General features: G+C 47.2%; 1 protein-coding gene across 2 annotated transcripts; it reads left to right on the top strand.

Annotated features, from left to right (window-relative positions):
- The first annotated feature begins 4499 nt into the window (after positions 1 to 4499).
- LOC144595460 (magnesium transporter NIPA1-like) lies at positions 4500 to 18851 on the top strand. 2 transcript variants are annotated; one of them, XM_078402971.1, is made up of 5 exons: positions 4500 to 4695; positions 12208 to 12255; positions 13932 to 14022; positions 14773 to 14933; positions 18281 to 18851. In XM_078402971.1, the coding sequence occupies exons 1-5, from the start codon at positions 4581 to 4583 to the stop codon at positions 18787 to 18789; spliced, it is 924 nt and encodes a 307-aa protein (XP_078259097.1). In that variant the 5' UTR covers positions 4500 to 4580; the 3' UTR covers positions 18790 to 18851. The 2 variants fall into 2 exon arrangements, with proteins under 2 accessions (XP_078259097.1, XP_078259098.1); XM_078402972.1 differs by lacking the exon at positions 12208 to 12255.
- The last annotated feature ends 510 nt before the right edge of the window (positions 18852 to 19361 follow it).

The raw sequence follows: 19361 nt of genomic DNA, 5'->3' as shown, positions 1-19361 counted from the left end.
AGCATGAATACCCAATATATTTAACAGGAAGGATGCATTGGTCATAGCTTTCACATCCTTAATGTACCACCCATGTTTTTTGATCTTTGACACTGTCATTTACAGTCGGGGATTAATGCAGGCCAGATATTTGCAACATTATTAAATATTGTATGTTTACTGCACAGCAACTGGTCTTTAAGACAATAGACAATAGGTGCAGGAGGAGGCCATTCGGCCCCTCGAGCCAGCACAGCCATTCACTGTGATCATGGCTGATCATGCACAATCAGTACCCCGTTCCTGCCTTCTCCCCATATCCCTTGATTCTGCTATCTTTAACTCTATCTAACTCTCTCTTGAAAGCATCCAGAGAATCAGCCTCCACTGCCTTATGAGGCAGAGAATTCTACAGATTCACAACTCTCTGGGTGCAAAAGTTTTTCCTCATCTCTGTTCTAAATTCTTATTCTTAAACTGTGGCCCCTGGTTCTGGATTCCCCCAACATCGGGAACACGTTTCCTAACTCGAGTGTGTCCAATCCCTTAATAATCTTATATGTTTTAATAAGATCCCCTCTCATCCTTCTAAATTCCAGTATATACAAGCCCAGTCGCTCCATTCTTTCAACATATGACAGTCCTGCCATCCCAGGAATTAACCTAGTGAACTTATGCTGCACCCCCTCAAGAATGTTCTTCCTCAAATTTGGAGACCAAAACTGCACACAGGTGCGGTCTCACCAGGGAAGGGCTCTGTACAACTGCAGAAGGACCTCTTTGCTCCTGTACTCAATTCCTCTTGTGATGAGTTGCCTGAACTGATCCATCTCAGTTTTCATTCACATTATGAGCCTCCAGGTTCCTTGTTCATCCAAGCCCATTAATACATGAAGAAGAAACCTCTTTTCTGAGAAGTTTAAAGACATTTGGTATATCTCCAAATACTCTTACAAACTTTTATAGATGTACATGTTGAAAGTATCCTGACTGGTTGCATCAATGCTTGGTATGGCAATTCCAATACACACAGGACTGTCGAGAGTGGTGGACTCAGTGGGTCCATCATGGGCACAACCCTCCTCACCGTCAAAAGCATCTACATGAGGCACTGCCTCAAGATGGTGCCATCCATAACCAAGGATCCCCACTGGTGCAGTGGTAGAGTTGCTGCCTTACAGCGCCAGAGACCAGGGTTTGATCCTGACTACCGGTGTTGTCTGTGTGGGGTTTGTACATTCTCCCTGAGTCCGTGAGGATTTTCTCCGGGTGCTCTAGTTTCCTCCACATTGCAGAAGTAGGTTTGTCGGTTAACTGGCTTCAGTTGATTGTCCCAAGTGTGTAGGACAGAACTAGTGTATGGGTGGTTGTTGGTCGGTGTGGACTCGGTGGGCCAAAGGGCCTGTTTTCACGCTATATCTCTTGAAGCTAAAAAAAAAAGCATCATCTGGGCTACACCTTCTTCTCACAGGTACTATTGAACTGGATGTACAGAACCCTGAAGTCCTGCACCACCAGGTTCAAGAACAGCTACAGTGCCCTCCATAATGTTTGGAACAAAGACCCATTATTTCTTTATTTGCCTCTGTACTCCACTATTTGAGATTTGTAATAGAAAAAATCACGTGGTTAAAGTGCACATTGTCAGATTTTATTAAAGGCTATTCTTATACATTTTGGGTTCGCCCATGTAGAAATTACAGCTGCGTTTATACATAGTCCCCCATTTCAGGGCACCATAATGTTTGGGACACATGGCTTCACAGGCTTTTGTAATTGCTCAGGAGTGTTTAATTGCCTCCTTAATGCAGGTGCAAGAGAGCTCTCAGCACCTAGACATTCCTGCAGTCTTTCCATCACCTTTGGAAACTTTTATTGCTGTTTATCAATATGAGAACCAAAGTTGTTCCAATGAAAGTCAAATAAGCCATTGTGAGACTGAGAAACAAGAGTAAAACTGTTAGAGACATCAGCCAAACCTTAGGCTTACCAAAATCAACTGTTTGGAACATCATTAAAAAGAAAGAGGGCACTGGTGAGCTTACTAATCGCAAAGGGACTGGCAAGCCAAGGAAGACCTCCACAGCTCATGACAGAAGAATTCTGTCTATAATAAAAAATCCCCAAACACCTGTCCAACAGATCAGAAACACTCTTCGGGGGTCAGGTGTGGATTTGTCAATGACCATTGTCTGCAGAAGACTTCATGAACGGAAATACAGAGGCTACACTGCAAGATGCAAACCACTGGTTAGCCACAAAAATAGGATGGCCAGGTTACAGTTTACCAAGAAGTAGTTAAAAGTGCAACCACAGTTCTGGAAAAAGGTCTTGTGGGCAGATGAGACGAAGATTAACTTGTATCAGAGTGATGGCAAGAGCAAAGTATGGAGGAGAGAAGGAACTGCCCAAGATCCAAAGCATACCACCTCATCTGTGAAACACAGTGGTGGGGGTGTTGTGGCCTGGGCATGTATGGGTGCTGAAGGTACTGGCTCACTTATCTTCATTGATGATACAACTGCTGATGGTAGTAGCATAATGAATTCTGAAGTGTATAAATACATCCTATCTGCTCGTGCAAACAAATGCCTCTAACCTCATTGGCCAGCGGTTCATTCTCCAGCAAGACAATGATCCCAAACATACTGCTAAAGCAACAAATGAGTTTTTCAAAGCTAAAAAGTGGTCAATTCTTGAGTGGCCAAGTCAATCACCCGATCTGAACCCAATTAAGCATGCCTTTTATTAGCTGAAGAGAAAACTGAAGGGAACTAGCCCCCAAAACAAGCATAAGCTAAAGATGGCTGCAATACAGGCCTGGCAGAGCATCACCAGAGAAGACACCCAGCAACTGGCGATGTTCATGAAACGCAGACTTCAAGCAGTCATTGCATGCAAAGGATATGCAACTAAATATTAAACATGACTACTTTCATTTACATGACATTGCCTCCTGCACCTATTTCCTATGACATTGCTGTGTCCCAAACATTATGATGCCCTGAAATGGGGGGACTATGTATAAACATTGCTGTAATTTTTACATGGTTAAAGGGAAATGCATGAAAATGGCCTTTATTAAAATCTGACAATCTGACAAAATCTGACATCTTTAACCACATGTGATTTTTTTTTTCTATTACAAATCTCAAATTGTGGAGTACAGAGACAAATAAATAAATGATGGGTCTTTGTCCCAAACATGAACAGCTACTTTCCTACAACCATCAGGTTCTTGAATCAATCAACCTCAACAATGGAACACTATGCCCCCTCTTGCATTTTATTGGTGTATTTTTCTAATTATGTTCTTGCACTAATGTTTTTTTTTACAATTTTATGTGTAATTTATGTGCCGCTTATATATAATTTGTTTTTGTGTGTTTGTCTGTCTATATGCCAGAGTGGCAGCAAACAAGACTTTTCATTGTACCTCTACCTCACCGTACACATGCACATGTCAATAAACATGAACTTGAACCTTTCTATTCTTATTTATTCAAATAAACATCTGGTTTCAAGTGTCATGGGTGTTTAGTTGTCATGTGTATCAGCAATGGAACACTGAAATTCTTACTTTCTGGCGTTTTACAGGGCCAGTAACGCAATAATGCACAAAATAAACATACAATGGTCATAGAATAAATGAACAATCAATTGAGAGTTGAGCAAGGGACATGGTACACAACTTGTGAAAAAGTTACCCCTCGGGTTCAATAGACAATAGGCAATAGGTGCAGGAGGAGGCCATTCGGCCCTTCGAGCCAGCACCGCCATTCAATGCGATCATGGCTGATCATTCTCAATCCGTACCCCGTTCCTATCTTCTCCCCATACCCCCTGACTCCGCTATCCTTAAGAGCTCTATCTAGCTCTCTCTTGAATGCATTCAGAGAATTGGCCTCCAATTAAATCTTTTCCCCCTCACCTTAAATCTATGTCCCCTGGTTCTCAATTCCCCTGGAGACTGTGTCTACCCGATATATTCCTCTCATGACTCTGTTCACCTCTATAAGATCATCATCATCAACCCCCCCACCCCCATTTTCCTGTGCTCACGTGACAATAAACCTAAAAGTTTCATAAATGTGGAAACTAATCTTTATTACGTTTTCTTTTGTCCTCTTGGAGCCCCAAAAAAACTACTTGATTCGTTACAACCTGTAAAATAATGTGTAATTTTCTGTTATCAACAGAATGGATTATCCTATTGTAATTTTTTTGGTATCATTTAAAAAATAAATTCAGACATGATTGTATTGGCGTATTTAAACGTGGCATTTTGGTGCCTAGTGTTGCATTGAGAGCACAATAAGGGTGCGCCACTGCAGAGGCGGCGAGGAATTCCGTGGAGAAAGCGCTTGTGCAAGTTTTTTTTCCGACTGCGCATGTGGGAACAAGGGGTTGCATGCGGAAGTAGGGGGCTTTTAATAGTTTTCGGTGGATTTTTTTTTAACGAGTATTATTTTCATCGAGTTGGAAATTAAATGCGTTTCTCTTTATTTGAAAGACCCGAATTGTCCTGCAGCGGAATCTCAGCAGCGTTGCGGTGCAGCGTTGGTGTGGGAGTGGCTGCGAGCTGAGACCACTGACCCAGGATGGAGCCAAGTGCAGCCGCCTCCACAGGGCTAGCTGTCGCCGTGCTCTCCAGCATAGTCAATGGTTCCACTTTCGTTTTGCAGAGGAAAGGCATCCTTCGTGCTGAGAGCAGAGGTGTGTAAACAAATCCCTTCCCCCCCCCCCCCCCCCCAAAAAAAATTCATCAAATTAAAGAAACACTTGCTCTTTAGTGGACAAGTGTGCATTTGCCAAAGACAACATCTGGATTATGAATGAATGAAGGAAGTGCAGATGTTGATTTAAACTGAAAGATAGACACAAAAAGATGGATTAACTCAGTTGGCCAGGCAGCATCTCTGGAGAAAAGGGATGTGTGATGTTTTGGGTCGAGCCTTCTTCCAGACAGAGTCAGGGGAGAGGGAAGTGAGAGATATAGACGGTGATGTAGAGAGATATAGAACACATGAATGAAAGATATGCAAAAAAAGTATCGATGGCAAAGGAAACAGGCCATTGATAGCTGTGGCCTAGGTGAGAAGGAGTACAGACAATGAGACTCAACAAGATGACTTTATGGCTAGATTGTGGAGTCTGAAGAAGGGTCTCGACCTGAAACGTCACCCATTCCTTCTCTCCAGAGATGCTACCTGCCCCGATGAATTACTCCAGCTTTGTGTGTCTATCTTCAGTGTAAACCAGCATCTGCACTTCTTTCCTACAAATCTAGATTTTGTACTGTGCCTAAGACAACATCTAAAAGAGATTCAGTGGTCTGGTTAATGTGCCCTTCCTTTTTATGCATTGACAGCAGAATACTTCCCACAGATGATACAAGATCCGCACTGTCATCAACAATGCTGTAATGCCTTATACAATGTAGAACAGTACAGCACAGGAACGGGCCCTTTAGCCCACAAAATATTTGTGCTGAACATGATGCTTAGCTGAACTGATCTCATCTGCCTGCTAGTGAACCATATCCTCCATTCCCTGCATGTGCCTATCCAAGAGCTTCTTAAACACCACTGTCATATCTGCCTCCACCACTACCCCAGGCAAATTCATGGTAGGAGCAGAATTGGGCCATGTGGCCCATCACGTCTACTCCGCCATTCAATCATGGCTGATCTATCTCTCCCTCCTAACCCCATTCTCCTGCCTTCTCCCCATAACCCCTGGCAATGTGTTCCAGGCCCCCACCATCACCCTCAGTGTAAAGAAAAACTTGCCCCGCACATCCTCATTCTATTTTCCTCCTCTCACCATATATCTATGCCCTCCATAATGTTGGACATTTTCACCCTGGGGGAAAAAAATTCTGACTGTCGATCCTATCTATGAGTACAAATCTCCCCTCAACATCTGATGTTCCTGAGAAAACGATCCAAGTCTATCCAATCTGACGCTGTAGCTGAAACCCTTTAATCCAGGCAGCATTCTGGTAATTTAATTTATTTTTTAATTTAGAGGAAAACAGGCCCTTCGGCCCAACTAGTCTGTGCCGACCAGCGATTCCCATGCACTAACACTATCCTACACATTAGGGACAAGTTGCATTTATAGGAAGCCAATTAGCCTGCAAACCTGTACATCTTTGGAATGTGGGTGGAAACCGGAGTACCCGGGGAAAATCCATGCAGGTCACAGGGAGAACGTACAAACTCCGTACAGACAAGCACCCATACTCAGGATCAAACCCAGGTCCCTGGTGCTGTAAGGCAGCAACTCTACCACTGCCCCACCTTGCCACCTTAGGTAAAGCTCATCTCCAAAGGTTCCACATCTTTCTTGTAACATCTATATTTTTTGCTGAATTATATGCCAAGTTTCACTTCTATCATCTCAGTATGCAACTATTTGCCCCATGTCCCTCTAAACCCTTACTGTCCATGTATCTGTCCAAATATCTTTTAAAAGTCAGAATGGTAAAATGTTTCTACAGCTTCCACTCGCAGCTCATTCGAGATACGAACTACTCTCGGAGTGAAAAGGTTGCCCCTTAGGTCCCTTTTAAATCCCTCTCATTTTAAGCCAATGCCCTCTAACTTTTGAATCCTCTACCTGGAGAAAAATACTTTGTTTATTTGATCCATGCCCCTCCCGATCTTGTACACCTTAATAAGGTCACCCTACCATCCTAGCCTCCATAGAAAAGAGTTCCAGTTTATCCAACCTCTCCTTATAAGTCAAGCCTGCAAGCCCAGATAATATCCTGGTGAATCTCTGATGCACCTGCTACAACTTAATAACAGCCTTCCTATAACAAGGTGGCCATAACTGTACATAGTACTCCAAGTTTAGTCTCACCAACAACTTGTACAGCTGCATCATGATGTCCCAACTTTTCACTCGATACCCTTGCCGATGAAGGCAAAGATAGATTGGAAAAATTGAGATACACGGAATTGCAGATGCTGGAATGCAGGGTCCTGACCTGAAACATTGCCTATCCATTTCCTCCACAGATGCTGCCTGACCCACTGAGTTCCTCCAGCACTTTGTGCTTTGTGGTAGATTTGCTTATCGCGGAACTCAACGTTTACCAAAGAAGGAAACAAAGCTGAAATTGGGGAAGTTGAATGAATTGTATGATGCAAAGAAGCATATGATATATAAACCAATAAATTGAGGAAGTTTGCTCTTTTCGATCACCTCAGAATGTCCCACACTGTGTGTGACTTGCTATTGCAAAGCAGACTGTCACATGTCTGTTTATAACTAGCCTGTTAATTAAAATGAAATTTGGTGTACATGAGAAAATATGATGCAAAGTAAATAGTTTAAGTTTAGAGATTCAGCTGGAAACAAGCCCTTCAGCTCACCGAGTCCAACTCGCTGACCAATGATCACCTGTACATAAGTTCTATCCTACACACCAGTGACAATTTTATAGAAGCCAATTAATCTACAAACTTGCACGTCTTTGGAAAGTGGGACAAAACTGGAGCACCCAGAGAAAACCCACCCAATCACAGGAAGAACATACTGACAGCACCCATGGTCAGGATCAAACCCGGCTCTATGGCGGTGTAAGGCAGCAACTCCACTGCCACTGTACCGCCCCGAATGATCAGTCTGTAGCGTGTTGATAAAGGCAAGGAGCCAGGTATTTTGGGAAGGTATATTTATTGGTTCGTGGGTCTCGGACGGGTCTAGTCTGCCGGAATGGCTTGGCGCCCAAACCTTGTCCTTTTATACCTGAGTCCAGGACCGCCTCCCGGGACTGGTCCATTCCCGTGCCGAGGGGTCGGTAGTAGTATGGCCCGACCCTTGGGAGCCGCCACAGTACCCCCCCCCAGATCCGGAGGCACGAAACGCACTGGTGGTCGCACAACCCGACCGGACCGCGTACGGTAATCGGTTGACAGAGGGGCCGGCGGAGGCACAGTTGGAGAGACAGGCGGTGGGACCCGCAAAGGGGGGCGACCTCGTGGCCGAGGCTGGGCCACCCGTACCGGTTGGTCGATGTCTAAGTGGGCCGGCTTCAGGCGGTCAATTGACACGGCCTCCGGCCGGCCCCCCATGTCCAAAACAAAGGTTGTCTGCCCGTGCTCCAGCACCCGGTACGGGCCTTCATACGGCCTCTGGAGTGGCGCCTGGTGGGCGTCACGGCGCAGGAACACAAAGGCGCAGTCCTGGAGGGCCGATGGCACGTAAGGGCGGAATGTCCCATGGCGGGACGTCGGCACGGGTGCGAGCTTGCCAACTCGCTCTCGGAGGCGATGTAGGGTGGATGAGGGCGGTTCCTCTCGCCCCGGCAACGAGGGCACGAACTCCCCGGGCACCGTGAGCGGAGACCCGTAGACGAGCTCCGCTGAGGATGAAGCCAGGTCTTCCTTGGGGGCAGTCCGGATGCCCAGCAAAACCCATGGTAGCTCGTCCATCCAGTCGGGGCCGGCGAGTCGCGCCTTCAGCGCTGCCTTCAGCTGCCGGTGGAACCTCTCCACCAAGCCGTTTGCCTGCGGGTGATAGGCCGTGGTATGGTGCAGCCGCACGCCCAACAGGTGGGCCATGGCCGACCACAGCTCGGAGGTGAACTGTGGCCCCCGGTCCAATGAGATGACCACCGGCACACCAAAGCGAGCAATCCAGTGCGCGGCCAATGCACGAGCGCATGTGGCTGTAGATGTATCAGCCAATGGTATGGCCTCCGGCCACCGCGTGAAGCGGTCCACCACCGTGAAGAGGTGGGTGATGCCCCGGGACGGCGGGAGCGGGCCCACAATGTCCACGTGCAGGTGGTCGAAACGGCGGCAGGGTAGACCGATCCCTTGGAGTGGCGCCCGGACGTGGCGTTGAATTTTCGACGTCTGGCACGGAATGCAGGTGCGGGCCCATTGGCCAACCTGCTTGCGCAGACCATGCCACATGAACCGCGCAGCTACCAAGGAGATCGTTGCCCGGATGGATGGGTGAGCCAGCCCGTGGACCACGTCGAACACCCTCCTGCGCCACGCGGCCGGGACGATGGGGCGCGGCTGACCTGCCGACACATCGCAAAGTATCGTCGTCGCTCCGGGGCCGAGGGGAACATCCTCAAGGCGGAGGCCAGAGATGGCAGTCCGGTAGGCGGGCATCTCCCCGTCCGTTAGTTGGGCCTCCGCCAGGGCAGAATAATCAATGCCGGGTGCCACTTCTAACACGGCATTGATGGCGGGGCGAGACAATGCGTCGGCCACCCGGTTTTCCTTCCCCTCGATAAAGCGGATGGAGGTGGTAAATTCGGATATGTAGGCCAACTGGCGCTGCTGTCGGGCGGACCATGGGTCGGAGACCTTTGCCAGGGCGAAAGTGAGCGGCTTGTGGTCCGTGTAAGCGGTGAACGGGCGGCCCTCCAGAAAATAGCGGAAGTGACGAACGGCCAGGTACAGGGCGAGGAGCTCGCGGTCGAAAGCGCTGTACTTCTTCTGGGCGTTGTCGAGGTGCCGGCTGAAGAAGGCCAGGGGGCGCCAACCCCCGTCCGTGAGTTGCTCCAGTACGCCACCAACCGCCAACTCTGAGGCGTCCACCGTAAGGGCTGTCGGGGCATCCTCCCGTGGGTGAACAAGCAGCACAGCCCGAGCCAGGGCCTCCTTCGCGCCGTCAAAGGCTGTTACGGCCTCGTCGGTCCACACGAAGGTCTTGCGCTTGCCCGCCAGCAGCTCGTATAGCAGCCGCATGATGTGGGCCGCGGATGGCAGGAACCGGTGATAAAATGCCACCATGCCGACGAACTCCTGCAGGCCACGCACCGAGGACGGACGGGGAAACCGGCGGATGGCGTCTACTTTGTCCGGCAGGGGAACCGCTCCTTGCGAGGACACACGGTGGCCGAGAAAGTCGATTATGGCCACGCCAAAGCGGCACTTGGCGAGGTTTATGGCCAACCCGTGTTCGCTGAGCCGCTGGAAAAGCTGCCGGAGGTGAGCACAGTGCTCCTGCCGCGAGCGGCTGGCTACCAAGATGTCGTCGAGGTAGACGAACAGGAAATCCAACCCGCGACAAACGCCGTTCATTAATCGTTGGAATGACTGGGCGGCGTTCTTGAGGCCGAACGGCATCCGTACGAACTCGTAGAGTCCGAACGGCGTGATGATTGCCGTCTTGGGTACATCCTCCGGGTGGACCGGGATCTGGTTGTAACCTCGCACCAGATCCACCTTTGAAAATATCGTGGCCCCAGCCAAATGGGCGTTGAAGTCCTGGATGTGGGGCACGGGGTATCGGTCCTCGGCGGTAGCGACGTTCAGCCGCCGATAATCCCCGCAAGGCCTCCAGCCCCCGTTTGCCTTGGGGACCATGTGGAGTGGAGATGCCCATGGGCTGTTGGAAGGGCGGACGATCCCCAAGGACTCCATCGTACGGAACTCCTGTCGTGCCAGGCGTAGTTTCTCAGGCGGGAGTCGGCGTGCTCGTGCGTGGAGGGGTGGGCCGGTAGTCGTGATATAATGGAACACCCCATGCTTGGGGGTCGATGACCGGAATTGCGGGGCCATAATATCCGGAAAGTCCGCCAGCACCCGAGCGAAATGGGAGTCCACGGACGACAGCGGGCGTATAACGGGGTCGTTCAGCCGCAACGCGATGGGCTCCATCGTGGCGGAGTGGACCAAGCGCTGCTGCCTGACGTCCACGAGGAGAGAATGAGCCCGCAGAAAGTCGGCCCCGAGCAACGGCTGGGAGACGTCGGCGATCGTAAACAGCCAGGTAAAATGACTGGCGCCGAAAACGATGTGGACCGTGCGGACGCCATACGTCTGGATAATGCTCCCATTTGCCGCGGTGAGGATGGGCCCCCGCTTCCCAGAACGAATGTCCAGCGGCGAAGGGGGCAGGACGCTCAGCTCCGCCCCGGTATCCACGAGGAAGCGGCTCCCGGACCGCCGATCCCAGGCGAAGAGGCGGTGAATCTGGCCGGCCACCGCAGGGACTATTGGTAGCCGGCCCCGGCGTTTCCCGGAAATGTGCACGGCTGGCGGCATTGTCGGGCTGCCGCACCCCAGCGCTGGTGGTAATAACACCAGTACCTCTTGCTGGTGCTGGCTGGAGCCTGCTGATGTGGAACTGCAGGTGCACGACCCGCAATGGCCACCGGGGGCGATCTCGCAGGCCTCCGGGACGTAGCTGTCACTCCTTCCACAGCTCCCCCGCCCGACCGGAGAAAATCGGGCGCTTCTCGAGTGACGTTTAGCGCACTGACGTCATCACGGCGCGCCGCCCACAGCGCGTCCGCGCGCCTGCCGAGGGCCCGGGTGTCTTCCCAGGAGACGTCGGTGAGCTGCAGGCGAATGTCGGCCGGCAGCAGGTGCAGGTACGTATATTCAAACATTAGGCACGGTCTGTGCCCGTCGAGCAGCGCGACCATCTCCTTCAGGAGGCTAGATGGGCGCCGGTCACCGAGGCCTGGCATGTGGAGGAGCCTTTCGGCCCGCTCCATTCGGGTTAGCCCGTAGGTTTGGAGCAGCAGCTCCTTAAGGGCTTTATATTTACCGTCGGCCGGTGGGTCCTGGAGGAACTCCGTTACCTCTTCGGCCGCGTCCTGGTCAAGGGCTCCCACCAGGTGGAAAAACCGGGTGTCATCCGTTATGTTGCCCCGCAGCTGGAACTGGGCCTCCGCTTGGTAAAACCAAATGCGAGCCCGGGTGGTCCAGAAGGTCGGGAGCTTGATGCCTACCGCGTCGACAGCTGGGGCCTGGTCGGCCTGCGAGCCGGACGGGCGGTCGAATTCTGTTTTTCTGTCCATCCTAATGAATGGACCGTCGAGGTCACCAATGTAGCGTGTTGATAAAGGCAAGGAGCCAGGTATTTTGGGAAGGTATATTTATTGGTTCGTGGGTCTCGGACGGGTCTAGTCTGCCGGAATGGCTTGGCGCCCAAACCTTGTCCTTTTATACCTGAGTCCAGGACCGCCTCCCGGGACTGGTCCATTCCCGTGCCGAGGGGTCGGTAGTAGTATGGCCCGACCCTTGGGAGCCGCCACAAGTCCTTCAAAGAATTTTTTTGTTGCTAACGTTAACCATACTTGGTCAAAGGCACAAGGTGCCTATCCCTTGACAGTCCTGTTCAGTTGTTGGAATAGAGATTCTTGGATCAAGAACCAATTTGTGACATAACTTTCCTTCAAAAATCTTTTCTTTTAAAATGTCAGCTTGCTGAGAAAATATTAACTTTTTCTTCTTTTAATAGGAACTTCCTACTTAACAGAATTGATTTGGTGGATTGGAACTTTAGGAAGTAAGTATTAGTTTTCAAAATGTTCGGCACCACTTCCCGTTTGCAGACCTCTCCTCTGCATTCAACACCCTGCAGCCACCACAATTTTGCTTCGCTGCCCAAGCTGTAGGACACAGAGGAGAAGGGCAACCTTTGTCCCCAAAGCTGTTCAGCTCCTCAACTCCCAACCACCTCTGGCCTGGTGCTCACCCTGCTAATCCACCCCCCCCCCCCCAATAGTCTTTGTACTACTCTACATGCCTTTGTAAATTGCCCCACCGGGACAAATAAAGCGTTTTGAACTTGAACTAAAAGTTGGTTGCTTCACTCTCCTAACTCTGTATGTGGCACTGCCCATAAAATCCTATGCGATGGTAATGTTTAACTGCAGAATTTATGTTTCCAATGAGATCCACGTGTGTTCCTCCAGTCAGATATTCCTTTCACACAAAGGCTTAACCATCTAGACATCTAAGATTCAAAAATTATTTCTCTAATCCTTACTGCCTCTTCCTCCATCAAGATGACCCTCAAAATCACCTTTTTCCTTTGGTTTCGATATACAGCATGGAAACAGGACCTTCTTCCCATCGAGTCCTTGCTGACCAGCAATCACCCGTACGCTAGTTCTATCCTACACACTAGGTACAAATTCCAAAAGCCAATTAATCTACAAACCTGTACATCTTTGGAATGTGAGAGGAAACCGGAGCACCCGGTTCTTTGGCATGCTTGAGCTGCCAGTTGCTCTACCAGCTGCACTGTCCAAAAGAAAACACTGTAGAAATATAACTTGTCATTACTGAAACCATGTTCATATAGGAATTGGTAGTACCCGTGAAGGAAATGTATTTACGCGACATGGAGAATATGGGAATGGCCTGAATGCTGGGATTTGGGAGGTCTGCAATGGGATAAGCTGGCAAAATTGGGCATGTTTTGAGGAGGGTCGAAAGAGTCAAGAGTGTTTTATTGTCATATGTCCCAGATAGAACACAAATCCCCCCCCACAGCGGTTCCCCCAAGCTGGGACCCATTGTCCTTTATTCTCCCACCTTCCCCAATTGTCCATTGTTCTCCCCCCACCTCCCTCACGGCGCCCCCCACCCCCCCATGCCTGGTCCTCCATTGTTCTTCACCTCCCCTCACGGTGGTCCCCTCAAGCTATCATCGACCGTGGGGCGACCCGCGAGGCTTCACCACCGCTGAGGCCCCATCGTCACGAGGCTTCACCGCTGCCGAGGCCTCACTGCTATCGAAGCTCCACTTCACGCCTTGAAAGATACGTAAAAAAATTATTCTGTGGCAGAAAGTAAATAGCCTTGTATTCCCCATACAAATGTTGTAATTAATATTTTACTCTGAAGGATTTGCCACCTGTCTTACAGGTGGATGTAGATTCAAAGACCAACACAACCTGTGTTGTCACATATTGGTGCCTTCAAGTATTCCATTATCCTCATAGAATCCAGCATGGAAACAGGCCCTTTGGCCCATCTCGTCCACGCCATCAAGTTGCCCCATCTGAGCTAGGCCCATTTGCCTAAATTTGGCCCATATTCCTCTGAACCTTTCCTATCTATATTCCTTTCCTTATTTATAGCATTCTTGAACATATCCTTCTGAATGTCTAGTTTTAGTTAAGTGTCTAAACACATTTCTGTTGATAATGGTTAATGATTTTCTCCATGTTACAGTGGGACTGGGTCAAATAGGAAACTTCTTGGCCTACAACATTGCTCCAGCTGCATTGGTAACTCCACTTGGAGCTCTTGGTGTGCCATTTGGGTAATGTTTTTATTTGACCTGTATGTTTTGTAATGATGTGTAGAAGGAACTGCAGATGCTGGTTTACACCAAAGACAGACACAAAATGCTGGCATAACTCAGCGGGACAGGCAGCATCTCTGGAGAAAAGGAATAGGTGACGTTTCAGGTCGAGACCCTTGTTCAGACTCTGAGTCTGCATAGTCTGAAAAAGGGTGTCGATCTGAAACATCACCTAGAGATTTGCTGCCTGACCCGCTGAGTTACTCCAGCATTTTGTGTTTATATTGATGATTGGCAAAGAAGTTTTTTCTTACCAAAGTTTATGGTTGGGCATCTGTGGTATTCCCATTCATTTGTTTAACTATTTCATGAATAGTTATGTGACTACACTGCTGATTTGTCTGTGTCTGCTCTGAATGGTTCTTACTTTAAATGCGTTCTCCTTCCAAAGCCAGTTTATTAGCACCTGGCTAAGGTGAGGCAGATGCTCTCCCCACTTCCAGGAACATAAGCTCCTGGATTGTCAGACTAATCTAACTTAAAATTGTTAACATTCTGAGAAACTGTGATAACATTCTCTTTAACTTGGTCTGAATGCAGTCAACCATTTGCACTAAATAATTTTGGAAATACCTACTTAGAACTCTTAATAATAGAGCAAGAATCTGGTGATTTATTTTGTCAAAGTGAACACTTGTTCATAAATAGGTTTTTAAGATGTGCTTTCGATTGTGCGCTGACTTTGACTTATCTTAATATATTCTTCAGGTCACTCTTGGCTTCTTATATGCTGCAAGAGAAGCTAAACTTGTTGGGAAAACTAGGATGTCTACTGAACTGTGCTGGGTCAGTTGTACTGCTCATTCATGCTCCCAAAACAGACAACATAACATCAAGGGTGCAACTTGAAGAAAAACTTTTAGACCCAGGTAAAATTGGATGTTTATTCTTTTTTGTTAATAACCTTGACAAGCAGATTGCAATACTGCATTGTTTGAAAGTCACTATATAAAGTTGTTGAAAGAAGGAACTGCAGATGCTGGCTTCCAGAAAAAAAGATACAAAGTGCTGGAATAACTCGACAGGTCGGGCAGCGTCTCTGAAGAAAATGGATAAGTGATGCTTCAGGTCGGGACCCTTCTTCAGACTGAGGCCCAGTGCAAATTGGAGGAACAACACCTCGTATTTTGCCTGGGCAGCTTACACCCAGCGTTACTTCTCTAACTTCAAGTTAACCCTTGCTTTCCTGCTCTCTCCATCCTTCACCCCTTCCCAGTTCTACGACCTGTCTGACTGTCCTCGATTACATTTTATCTCTGCTTTGATGTCACCTTCTCCTAGCTAATAATGATCTATTCTACATTTTTTTTTATCTCCATCCCCTTTGTCTCGTTTTCACAACTTTAACTTCCTTACTCTGTATCTTCCTCTCCCCTGATTCAGTCTGAAGAATGGTCTCGACCCGAAACGTCACCCATTCCTTATATCCAGAGGTGCTGCCTGTCCCACTGAGTTACTCCAGCATTTTGTGTCTATCTTCGGTTTAAACCAGCATCTGCAATTCCTTCCTACACACATCATCTATCCATGTTCTCCGTAGATGCTACCTGACCAGCTAAGTTATCTCAGCACTTTGTGTCTTTTTTTACATAAAGATGTTCTTGTTGTTGCATTATGAATACAAATTAGAAACAATGTATAGGTGAAACCTTCTCGGGAACAGCTTTTGCTACTCTGTTACCTGACTTCTGAATGATCCTAATACAAGCTTCCTTCTGCAGTTGTATAGAGCCCTAGTTAGACCGCACCTGGAGTACTGTTTACAGTTTTGGTCTCCAAATTTGAGGAAGGATATTCTTGCTATTGAGGGCGTGCAGCGTAGGTTTACTAGGTTAATTCCCGGAATGGTGGGACTGTCATATGTTGAAAGACTGGAGCGACTAGGCTTGTTTACACTGGAATTTAGAAGGATGAGAGGGGATCTTATCGAAACGTATCAGATTATTAAGGGGTTGGACACGTTAGAGCCAGGAAACATGTTCCCAATGTTGGGGGAGTCCAAAACCAGGGGCCACAGTTTAAGAATAAGGGGTAGGCCATTTAGAACGGAGATGAGGAAAAACTTTTTCAGTCAGAGAGTTGTGAATCTGTGGAATTCTCTGCCTCAGAAGGCAGTGGAGGCCAATTCTCTGAATGCATTCAAGAGAGAGCTAGATAGAGCTCTTAAGGATAGCAGAATCAGGGGGTATGGGGAGAAGGCAGGAACGGGGTACTTATTGAGAATGATCAACCATGATCACATTGAATGGCGGTGCTGGTTCGAAGGGCCAAATGGCCTACTCCTGCACCTATTGTCTAAGCCAGGGTACTTTCCGATTCACCTCAACCAAATTGAGGACATTGGACTTTGTCTATTGAACAGAGGCACTATAATGCTGAGAAATATTATTTGTTACCCTGTATCTTCCCCTTTGCTTTACAATTATACTTGAGTTTGACTTGGAGTCTTAGTGTTGCAGCATGGAAACAACAGGCCGTTCAGCCCAACATGTCCATGCCGACCAAGATGCCCTATCTAAACTAGTCCCATTTGCCTGCATTTGATCCCTATTCCTCTAAACCTTTCCCATCCATGGACCTGTCCAAGTGCCTCTTAAATGTTATTTTACCTGCTTGAACTACCTCTGGCAATCCATTCCACATAGCCACCACCTTCTGAGTAAATTGAGCGTATTTAATAACCAAAATCAAAGCAATCAAAACAAAGCTTTTCATTGTACAATGGTACACGTGACAACACTAAACTTAAACCCAACCATAAGTATCAAGTCGTATCGTTCGATGTAATACTTCCAACATGTATCCACTGTTGCATATTAGTCCAGTCTGAATTTTACTTTAATTCTATTCCTTTAACTCAAATAGTTTATCATCAACAATTGTCTGGAACACCACCCTTCTATGTAATAGGGCTTCTTCCATGATTCATTTCACAATTTAGCCCTGTAAAGGTCAAGGAGATTATGATTGAAGCACCTCCTTGTATATTCAGGTCACCTGCTGTTTTGGTTGTAATTCTGCAGTTCATCCTTAATCTAGTTCTGTTGATTCATTCACTTATTATTGGAAAGTGATTTAATACCACGTTTGTTGAGTTGTTTTTTTTAAAGTATTGTCATGTCAGCCTATTTTCAATCCATTGGGGATATTACCAGTGACCATTTTGCACAAAACTACAATTTTCATCTCTTAGATTAGTAGCGGGGGTCTCTAGCATTTGAGTATCTTATTTTGTGACACAGAGGGAGGCCATTTGGCCCATGCAACCCATGCTATCTCCCAACAGACTATTCCCATTCCCGTTCGCCCTAATTCCCTTTTCTTCCCTGTAACCTATTTTCTCAGTAACTCCCCTTTTGATCATTTTTGCTACTTAAGGGACAATTGACATAACCAATTAACCTATCAGCACACCATTAGGAATGTGGGAGGAAACCAGAACACCTGGAGGTAGTACAGAGAACATGCAAATTCTACGCAGACAGTACCCGTGGTTAGGATCGAACCCAGGTCCCTGGAACTGTGAGGCAACAATGTTAACCACTGCAGCATTAATCCATTTGGTCCTTGTCATTGCTATTTATTTTAATTATTATCTGATAAGAGAGATGCAGTGTCTTGCAACAAAAAAAGGGCTTGATTAAATGTGTTATAGACTGTGATAGTTTAATTGTAATATGCACCGGGAACAGAACAATGAAATTCTTACCTGCTGCACCTTCACTGGCACATTTGTGTGATGACACACCAGAATAATACACGATAAATTATTAATTATTTGAGGTAAACAAGACCAGCGTAGTGTAACCTTAGTGCAAATTCCACAGAGTGCAGTGCTGAGATAGGGTTGTGGTTATGAGGTGTGATTCAAAATCTCTGTTCAGTCAAGCAGCCACCAGAAAAAAGAATCATCATCTCAGAGGAAAGAAAATACAATTGTGGCAAGCAGGCAGTTGATATTAGTTTATCTTGGCATCACGTTTGGCACCGATATTGTGGGCCGAAGGTTCTGCTCCTGTGCTGTACTGTTTGTTGTATGTTATAACTGTTGATCCACCCAGCACAAATCCAAGCACTAGGTCCACTGTGCATGTGGTAGGAATAGTAATATAATAAGCTTATAGCAATACCTATTGCAATACACATGTGGGTTGGGACAAGGGAAATAAAATGGTTTAAAAAGTTTGACCATTCTCAATTTTTTTTTCCTTTACAGTGTTTCTCGGCTATATCTGCATTGTTCTAGCACTTCTTGTATTGCTGATCTTCTGGATTGCACCTTCCCATGGCTCGACCAACATTGTTGTCTACATTGGCATTTGTTCACTACTGGGCACCTTCACTGTGCCAAGCAGTAAAGGCATTGGCTTAACCACTCAAGATGCATTCAGCAACAACCCGGCAAGTCAAAGAGCCCTGTGCCTTTTTATCATTCTGCTAACAACACTGCTTTGCAGTATTTTTCTGCAGTTTATCTATATTAATAAGGCACTGCGCTGCTTTGATTCCTCCTTGTTTGGTGCTATATATTACGTGTTTTTTACAGTTTTAGTCATATTGGCATCTGGAATCCTCTTTCAGGAATGGAGTGACGTTAGTTTTGTGGACTTTCTGGGAATGCTGTGTGGATTTATCACAGTTTCAGTGGGGGTCATGCTTTTGCAGGTGTTCAAAGGATTTGCAATCTCTGTCACTGACTTAAAAAGCCACTTCAAAGAAACATAGCCACTAAAGCATTTACTCTGACTGCTTTACAGCTGGAGTTCTGTTTCTGCCCAGATCTGCAGTGAACATCGTCAGATATTTAGAAAATAGCTGATGGGAATTGCAGAATATGTACTTGGGATAATAAACATAGCACAAAAAGTAAGGAAATTTGTGTTTGGTAGATTATTTCTTTGTTGTAACAATGCTTCTTGGCAATAAATCTTATACCGTTGGAAAGCCTGTTTATTTCCCTTTTAAATGGTGCCACATTTGTAAGGAACATGCATTTGTGGGATGAGCAGCAGAGCTGAGTATATGGGATGCGCCCATGAAAAATTTGCCAAATCTTCTCTGCCAATGCCAAACAGCTTATTCTGCCATTGACTCTTGTTCGGTGTTGTTTGGTGGATTGGATGATTGAAGTCTGAAGAAACAAGACATATTGGCAATTTAACAATTTATTCATTTAATAAACAGGAGCCACAGTAGCGTGTGGAAGAACCATACACAGCCACAACAGCCTGGCACCTCCTCCTCATGCTGGTCACCAGCCTGGTCACACACTGTTGTGGGATGGCATCCCATTCTTG

This window comes from Rhinoraja longicauda, chromosome 7 (assembly GCF_053455715.1).
Source record: "Rhinoraja longicauda isolate Sanriku21f chromosome 7, sRhiLon1.1, whole genome shotgun sequence".
NCBI lineage: Eukaryota > Metazoa > Chordata > Chondrichthyes > Rajiformes > Arhynchobatidae > Rhinoraja > Rhinoraja longicauda.
This window is presented reverse-complemented; position numbering and strand designations above follow the sequence as displayed.

Excerpts from the sequence above, each read along its gene's own strand:
- LOC144595460 (XM_078402971.1), top strand. The coding sequence starts at position 4,581 with ATGGAGCCAAGTGCAGCCGCCTCCACAGGGCTAGCTGTCGCCGTGCTC. Across the intron at positions 14,023-14,772 it reads GCTCTTGGTGTGCCATTTGG|GTCACTCTTGGCTTCTTATA; the intron begins GTAATGTTTTTA and ends TATATTCTTCAG. Across the intron at positions 14,934-18,280 it reads AGAAAAACTTTTAGACCCAG|TGTTTCTCGGCTATATCTGC; the intron begins GTAAAATTGGAT and ends TTTCCTTTACAG.